Source organism: Balaenoptera ricei, chromosome 4 (genome assembly GCF_028023285.1).
Source record: "Balaenoptera ricei isolate mBalRic1 chromosome 4, mBalRic1.hap2, whole genome shotgun sequence".
NCBI lineage: Eukaryota > Metazoa > Chordata > Mammalia > Artiodactyla > Balaenopteridae > Balaenoptera > Balaenoptera ricei.
The window spans coordinates 149675310-149684396 of NC_082642.1; the positions used below are offsets into that span (position 1 = coordinate 149675310).

Below are 9087 nucleotides of genomic sequence, written 5' to 3' on the forward strand. Positions count from 1 at the left end.
CTGCGTCTCTATGAAAGGGCTTGTTTGAACCATTTGGAACATCTAGCAAGCGGGAGATGCTGCGGCCAGAATCGCTCGCATCTTTTCAGGCTGCCTGAGACTCTGGGTGAAACTGCCAAATTTTTGCAACAAAACTAACCATGACATTGGACATTGTGTTATAAATTAGCCACAGCCTTCCAAGCAAATTGTCTCTTTTCATTGTGTCAGCGTAAGCCTTTGGGACGTTTGGCTTCAGCTACTGACTTCGGGGAGACTCAGAGAATATTTTTGTTCGGCCCCAAACCAACCCTTCAGACACCAAGCTGCATGTGCTACGTATCTTAATTCACAGTTATTCTTATCATACTTACTCAGAGGATCCCTGTTAGTTATTTTCCATTTCTCTGCCTAAAATTCTGTCAATAGGCTTTTAAGTTTTGATGTGGCAGGAAATATCTCCATTCATATTTAAAACAAAAAGATGTACTTCTCTTTTTCTGGGCTTTCCACAATGATTATTTGAAGTTTCTTTTAAGGAAGAGTTCTTTGCAAATCTACAGTGAGAGGTATTAAAATCTGTTATTATAGAGCTCTAGGTGACGTGTAGAATTTCAGCATTTGGTACTCACAGAAGCAGTGAAAATTTTCTGTTTCTGTTACATACATCACCCTGGGTTTCAAAAAAAAAAAATGCATCTATCCATCAGCTTGAGTTATGTCACCAATAGTCAAATCAAGCTTTTGTTATTAAAAGGAAATCTAAAAAAATCCTCAGATGCTATCTAATTTCTTTTCTTACTTTTAACTTTTTTCCACAGAAAAGGAGGCATGGGACAAATCTGGACTCAGAAATAATTTTTAAGTAGTAAACTTTATTAAAATCAGGTCCAAATGACATTTATTAAAAATAAAACAGAGGACTTCCCTGGTGGTCCAGTGGTTAAGACTCCGTGCTTCTACTGAAGGGGATGCGGGTTCGATCCCTGATTGGGGAAGATCCCACATGCTGTATGGTGCAGCCAAAATAAATAAATAAGATAAAATAGAATAAAACTTCTTATAATATGTGTAAAACACATCCACTAGATTTGATAATCTATAGTGCTTTAACCAGAAGAGAGACCACCGCATTGTGCTGCCTTTGCCCTTCCACACTGGAAGGAAAGACAACTGTGACCATCACAAAGCTTTAAAATAACACTGTAAGTAACTATTAACATCGTGTCAGTGCATAACAACTCGATTAACTTGCACTCCCTTTTGAAAATAAACAAAATGCGTATTCTTTCTTATTTTCCCAGTAGGAATCTTTATTTAATCTGAACTGTTTTGAACTATGACTTAGAGTCTGTTCAGATGGTCCCCAAGTGAGAGCGGACCAAATGTATCTAAGGAGCTCTGCTCCATCCAGGAACACTTACCAAAGGGTAAGCCACTTCCTCCCCCCCATTTTCTCTCTCTCCTCCTCTCCTCTACCCAGAAAGGAGCTCAGTGCCCCTCTCTCTGCAGCTCCTTCCCTATCTTCTGTGTTACAGGAAGAGTTACGTGTGGATGGGATGGGGGAAGCCGATATAGTGCAAACATTAGATGGAGCGGCCACTTCTTGTAGCGATAGTGTAAATTTCAACACCTCTTGGGTAATGGACACTTTCCAGAGAATTTTGCTCTTCTTAGAAGAAAGCAGCACTTGAAAGTGAACTCTGTTCTTTCATTACAGGTCTAAACTCCAGCCAGTTTCAATAGCACATTTTAGCAAAGACGACCTTTTACACTTAGCTGGCTTTCTGCAAGAAGACAGTCTCTTCAGGGACAACAGGGGGCTTTGCAGCCTGTCTGTTCGTACAGAGGGGGTGGACGGTGCTGTACACTCACCAAGGCATCGGGGCCCCATTGTCTGTCACTGCAACAGTTCCAGCTTCTGCATCCAAAGCAGGGGTGGGCGGCAGGGTTGGGGGATCAGGCAGGAGAGGTTTTAGGTTTCTATGAAAGAAAAAGGAAGCCTGACACACCTACCTCCTTGGGGTGAAAGGAGTCACTAACACACACACACACACACACACACACACACACACACATACAACCCCTTTAGGCAGAGACAAGAGTGGTTGTTATGGTGGATGCAAGTTGCTCCCCAAGAATGTCCTGAACGTGGGAGGCCACGGCAGCTGTCCCCCTTGAGCCGGCCGACGGGGCCCCTGCCAGGGGCTATAATGGCCTGCTGGCCCTTGCCAGCTGTCACACTTTGCATGCCGCTGGAGCTCCGGTCCAGCAGATGGGGCACCCAAGTCACCAGCATCAACAAGCGCCAAATCCTGTGCCCATGCTGGGCCCACACGGCCACCTGGAGCCCTCTTCTGGGGCTCACCCGAGAGCACTTTAATACACACTGACCAGAGTGTCCTGCTGACGGTGTCCTGGGCTGGGGAAGGGAGTTCTCCTTCCCCAAGACAGAGATTTGGGGAGGTTAAGGGCTAAAGAGAAACATCAGGGACACCTCCAATAAAGAGGGGCCCTTCTGGAGGGAAGAGCAACGTGTGCGTTTCCATCTCTGATTCCCCGGGCGCCCCGGCCTACGGAGGGGGATGTTAGGTCACTGTCCCAGGTTGAGCTTCTGTCTTTCTCGTTCACTTCCTCTTCCTGCTGGCAGAGGAAGGCCCCGGGAACCTCACCTAGGATGTGGGAGGAGGAGGAAGCCAGAGGGTGAGGTGTCTGGGGTCTACCCCAATCTGGCACCTCAGCTACAGGACAGAGGGGTCCTCAGGGTGAGGGCGAGCTTTGCCAGAGGGGGCTGTGCAGGATTCATGGAGGTTGGATCCTGGGAGCCGCCTCTTCTAGGACATGGCTGAAACCCATCAACTCCCCAGTACTGGCTCGGCCTTGGCTGCCCCCTCCATCCATCCTTTCACCCCGTCCCCAGCCATCCCCATCGTGGCCCCCTCCTCAGCTTCCTGGAGGCCTGGTCCAGCTGGAGAGAATTCTGGAAGCTGGCCACCGATGGGGCAGCTCTGCCTGTCCTGTCTGAAGGCACATTATCAACCCCAGAAACCCACCACCCTCCCACCCTCTGGGAGCCTCAGTTTCACCATCTATGGCAGGGTTTTTTTAAATGCCCAGCTCATACGGTTCCCGTGAAAATCAAATGCAAGTGTCTGTTGAAATGCTTTGGGAAACAGGATGCTTTAACAAAAGGGGGAATGATTAGTGAGGTCTTAAAACTTGAAACTTTCAAGGTGATTTCCTTGGTCTCTCTCCTTCCTGCCTCATACAGTTCTGCTTGGAAACTTAGGTCCTTCCTGCTGAGGTCTCTTCCTCTCTCCTTAAGTGAGTCCCCCAGCCTGCTAGGGGGTCCTATCAGGCCCCTTCCCTCTCTAGGAAACCCAGGAGAAACTCTTGGATTAAAGCACTGTTTGGAGTTTGCACATTTCAGGGATGAATCTGTGAGCTAGTAGAGATTTCACACCAATTCTTAGACACCTCTGGTACACACAGTCGTTGCAAAGCTTTGGGAGGATGAAGAAATGAACAAATGATTCCTGCCCACAAAACAATCACAACCAAATGCAGAGATGTCCTCCACATAACACCATCTAGGCTATGGGAAAAATGCTATCAATGGTCTCTCGAGCGTGATGAGAGGAAGAAGATGAGAAATCACCAAGACTCTGAGAAGAAAGTAATGCTGGAGCTGAACCTGAGGCCTGGGCAGGATGTAATAGGCAAAGCTGGAGGTCAGAAGCAGAGATCAGAGTGAGCCTATGGGGAGAATGTTGGTGGAAGAAAACGGAACAAAGCAGCCCTGAAATCAGCAAGCATGGCCAGTGGGCTCTGAGAGCTGAAATCAGTCCCCATTATGATAGGCCCTTCAACAGCATCCCTCTTCTTACACCAAAGGGGACCATGGTAGAGAAGCTCATTTTCTTTCAGTTACTGTCAACATCAGCACTGTCCAGTAGAACTCTCTGTGATGATGAAATGGTCTCTGTGCTGTCCAACAGATGGCCACTATAACCACTACTAAGCACTTGCAGCAATGCTAGTGCAACCAAAGAACTAAACTTATAACTTGATTTTATTGTAAATAGTTAAATTTTAATAGGCACAGGTAGCTGGTGGCTACTGTATTGGATGGTAGAGGTTCAGATACCAAAAGGTCCTCTTTCCCATGCCATTTTGCCATGGGATAATGACAAGCTGCAATAGTATGCCCTGGTGTTGGGATAGAAGACTTCCAGGGTCACTGAGTAATCTCTCCTTTATTTGGGGAAGGGAAAAGTTCAGTTCCACCACGAACAGATATGAGGGTGTGGGTGGGTTGTTGTTTTTGGATTTTGTTGTTGTTGTTTCCTGCTAAAAGGCCAATTTCTACGTGAGTTTTTACTTAAGCAAGAGTTGAGTCGCTGACAGAATGAATACGTGTCTCTTTTGGGGAGGAAAGAAATCCCACCCCCAAAGCTCCTTAGTCCCTAAAGACCTTTTAGTCAGAGAGAGGGAAGAGGGAGAGGCTGGGAGTAACCATTCTAATGCTACTGGTCCTTGAGCCCAGAAATTTAGTTCTCAAACCTCGTAAGAAATCACGTATTTAAAAAAACCTGTTACAACCATGCTCATAGCGGCATTATTCACAATGGCCAAAAGGTGGAAGTAAACCAAGTGTCCATCTATAGAGAACTGGATAAACAAAACGAGGTATATACATATAATGGAATATTATTCAGCCTTAAAAAGAAACAAAATCCTGACACATGCTAAAGCATGAATGAACATTGAGGACATTATGCTAAACGAAATAAGCTGGTCACTAGAAGATAAATACAATATGATTCCACTTATATGAGGCACCTAGAGTAGTCGGATTCATAGAAGTATAATGGTTGCCAGGAGTAGCAGGGAGGATGGGGTATTGTTTAATGAGTATAGAGTTTCAGTTTTGCAAGATGAAGAGTTCTGCGGATTGGATGCACAACAATGCACTTAACACTACTGAACTGTACACTAATAAACGGTTAAGATGGTACATTAAGTTATGCGTATTTGACCACAATTTAAAACAAACCAATATGCATATGTATACCAAAAAGTAGAGGCAGAGGGCAGAAGGAGGTAGGCACAGGAGTTTTAGCCTCACCATGCCACCAGTGCTCCAAGAACAGCCGCACTCCACCCGAAAAGGCACGTCCCTCCCTCCTTCCCTCCCTCCCGGAGGCCTGTCCTGTGATTCTCCATCGGGCGCTCACAATAATGTCCTTAAGCGGTGCCAGCGGTACCTCCGCGCCGGCCTGAGGAGCGGGTGGCCAATGAGCACGCGCCTGCGCCGGACCTCGCGCCCCCATTGGCTGCGCCCAGCAGCCCGCGACCCCTCAGGTTCCCAAGCCGGGTTTAAAGGGGTTGGGCGCGGGCTCCTGCCCTGCCATCCGCTCCCCGCGCGCAGGTCTGCGGGGAGGGGCGGCCTGCTGAAAGGTCCACCCCGGGGCGTTCCTGAAGGGCGCTTCGGCCCTCCCCACCGTCCCCCAGATGTATTATGCGGTTTCCCAGGCGCGCGTGAACGTGACCCCTGCGACCATGCTGCGGCCACAGCGGCCGGGAGACGTGCAGCTCGGGGCCTCCCTGTATGAGCTAGTGGGCTACCGGCAGCCGCCCTCCTCCTCCTCTTCCTCCACTTCCTCCTCCTCCTCCACGACGGCCGCCCTTCTCCCCAAGGCGGCGCGCGAGAAGACGGAGGCGCCCGCCGAGCCGCCGGGCACGGGATCCGGGCCGGGCGCGCACGCGGGCGGCGGCTCCCGGGCAGACGCCAAGGAGGAGCAGCAACAGCAGCTGCGGCGCAAGATCAACAGCCGAGAGCGGAAGCGCATGCAGGACCTGAACCTGGCCATGGACGCGCTGCGCGAGGTCATCCTGCCCTACTCGGCGGCGCACTGCCAGGGTGCACCGGGCCGCAAGCTCTCCAAGATCGCCACGCTGCTGCTCGCCCGCAACTACATCCTGCTGCTGGGCAGTTCGCTGCAGGAGCTGCGCCGCGCGCTCGGCGAGGGCGCGGGGCCCGCTGCACCGCGCCTGCTGCTGGCCGGCCTGCCTCTGCTCGCCGCAGCGCCGGGCTCAGTGCTGCTGGCGCCCGGCGCCGTGGGGCCGCCCGACGCGCTGCGCCCGGCCAAGTACCTGTCGCTGGCGCTCGATGAGCCGCCGTGCGGCCAGTTCGCGCTCCCCGGCGGCGGCCCGGGCGGCGGCGCGGGCAGCCCCGGCCTTTGCACCTGCGCCGTCTGCAAGTTCCCGCACCTCGTCCCGGCAGGCCTGGGCCTGGCCGCGGTGCAGGCGCAGTTCTCCAAGTGAGGGCTGGCCCGGGCCCGGGGCGCGGCCTCGGCCCGGCCTCCCGCCGCCCAGCTTCTGCGCGTCCCCGCGCCCTGCGCCCCGCGAGAGCAGGGCCGAGCAAAGAGGGCATTTCGAACTTTCTCGCCCGGAGAAAGGGACTGTTGGGCGTCCCCCTCCCCGCCCCCACCCCGGGGAAATTAAAGTGACCCGAGCGGATGTTCGATAGAGCGTCGGGGCTGTTTGGGGTTCTGGGTGGATTCCAGCTGCTTTGCGCAGCAAGTGCGCACTCCCACTGCCACTGTCACCCAGCGCTTGTCTCTCCCGGCTCCTGGAGTCGTGCGCTTCGCAGGGGGTGATGTGGACTTCAGGGCGCCATGCTCGCCCAGGGTGCGGCGGCAGGCCAGGCCCGAGGGGACCAAGGGGCTGCTCTCGGAGGGCGGGGGGGAGAGGTGGCGGTGTTTTCCTCTCCTCGGCCAGAGGTCATAGGCGCCCTTGTTCCCAGCAGCCAGCCCCTGTTAGAGGAGGCTGTCCGACCCCAGAAAGCCGAGAGAGACCACTTAGTCGGTGCAGAAGGTCTCGCGCGTAGCAGACGGACAGACCCTCTGCGGTTGGACGGTTGGCGTCGCGGTGCCGCGGGAGGGGGCGATGACAATTCCCGGGTCGATGGGTGTGCTGGGTTGGGAAGTCCGCTTTCGTACCCCGACGATTACAATGCAGCTTTTGATAATCGCATAACCGTGTGTTTTGTTGCGATTATTCGCTTTGAAATCCTGGGGTCTTCTTAGAAGGGCAGTTTAGAACTCAAGATTCATCGTTTTGTCCCCCCCTTCCCCAAAGGTAGCGTAACCAACATTTGAGCTTGCTTAAAAACAACCACCTTTCCCCCGCAGAAGGGGTTCCCGGTGTCCTAAAAAGTAGGTAACAATGCGTTTCGCCAGTTGCCGTCCTGTCAGAAAGCACGATCTCTAATTAACGTTGTGCCTCGTTAAAAGACGCGGAGGGGAACCGGGAGTCTCACACAGCAGGCTGCTCGGAGCGGCCCCGCTGCGGTGGCGACGGCGGGATGGCGTTTTCCGCGCTGTCCCTTCACGTGCGGGGTCTTGGACCAGCGCGTGGGGCGGGTCATCTGGCCGCTGTGCGATTGAAGAACTATCAGTACATTGATTTGTTACAGACGTTAACAAATTACTCCACCCAAGATGATTTTATGATCTTTCAGAAGCTTGCTTTGGATTTTATGTTTAAGGTTTTTGGTTGTTGGTAGTAGCCGAATTTAACTGGCATTTTATTTTTTTCTCTAACTTTGTTCCGTTGCGCTGTGAAGAATCAACAAAATAAACATGTAAAAACCTTACATTTTCCGCCTGATTTGTTTGTTAATAAAAGTGTAAGGAGCCCTGGTGGATCCAGAACCTCAGGATGAAGGGTAGTAATTAAATGACGCGGGTCAAAATTTTTAAACCTGACTTCCTGATTTGTAAAATAATCCAGTGGAGTCAAACTGTAGGTCAAGTTCAGGCATCTCAGGTGAATGGGTGGGTGAGAGGAGGGAGGGAGGAATTCCAGAAATTAGTTCTTAGCCAGCTGGGGGGGGGGGAGGGTCTTTTTACACTACAGTCTGAAAAATGGGTTATGAAATACATTTATGATAAAATTATTTTCTATCTCATCATATTTCTCAGAAATCTACTTTTTTCTGTCTTAGTGGACAGAAGCTTAAACAATATCTCACGGCTATGAGCTTTCCCTCCATCATTTAAATCAGGTTGGAGTTGTCTCCCAGGAAATTATGACCTTGGACATCATTTTATTCTAACAAGTGAAGAAAACTCTTCTGTCTGATGATGTTACAAAGAATTTGGAATGTGGACTTGCTCACATGCGATATTTAAATATTCATAGTTATTAATGAAATACAACCACATTTAAAGGTAGGGGGATTGTAGGGGAGAAATAGTGTCCCCTTTAACCTGTGGGAAATTAAAGAAAGGCCAGATAAGGTGATCTACTCAATTTTATCCACATTGGTTAATGTGAAGCATGTATACATTTAGGAAAAATGAGCATTCACTTCGGGAACACAGAGGGATTGGTGGGGAGGAGTGCAGGCCAGATGGAATTGCCTTGCCTACCATCCTGGCTAAGTGTCTATTTACTCAAGGGGAGGGGCAGGAGAGGACTTGAGGGAAAGTAGTGCTATGCACGAACCCACTTTGGGGAAGAATTTCTCATTCTTCCTGACTCTGCCATCAGAAAATTCACAGGCTTCTATTATAACTAAATTTGACTTGTGGCCTTCTGTGTATTTAACAGCTGTCTTTGCTTACCTTGCATCTTGACAATGGACAGAGAGAAAACGAACAACTAAATCAAAACCAAATCAGGTCGCCCCTGAAAAAAAATATTTCTAGGATATTAGAAATAAACAATTCCTCCAGTAGTCCCGACTATATCACCTAGATGCCATCCTCATTTTGAAAACCATCTCTAAAAGAAGCAGAAAGCTATAGGGCAGAAAAGGGATGGGTGGTCTCCCTCCTGTCTCTACTTATAAACTGGAGCAAGTACCAGTGCCTTATAGGAAAGGTAACACTACATGTGATTTTTTTTATTTAACTGAAAAAATTCACAGCCTATCATGCTTTCCAGAACCACTAAATATTACGAGTGAATTTCACAAGAATATGCAGGGCTATTTTGAGTATCATCAAAGTATTTAAGTTATCTGCCTGCATGTAGCATCTTATTGGCCCATGTGCCAAGCAAGATGAGCAGACCCCCTCCTTATAAGGAATTTACATT

General features: G+C 50.1%; 1 protein-coding gene across 1 annotated transcript; it reads left to right on the forward strand.

Moving 5' to 3' along the window:
- Nucleotides 1-5466: 5466 nt before the first annotated feature.
- OLIG1 (oligodendrocyte transcription factor 1) lies at nucleotides 5467-6306 on the forward strand. The gene has a single exon (XM_059922278.1). It carries the CDS (start codon nucleotides 5494-5496, stop codon nucleotides 6304-6306), a length of 813 nt encoding a protein of 270 aa, XP_059778261.1. The 5' UTR covers nucleotides 5467-5493.
- Nucleotides 6307-9087: the final 2781 nt, after the last annotated feature.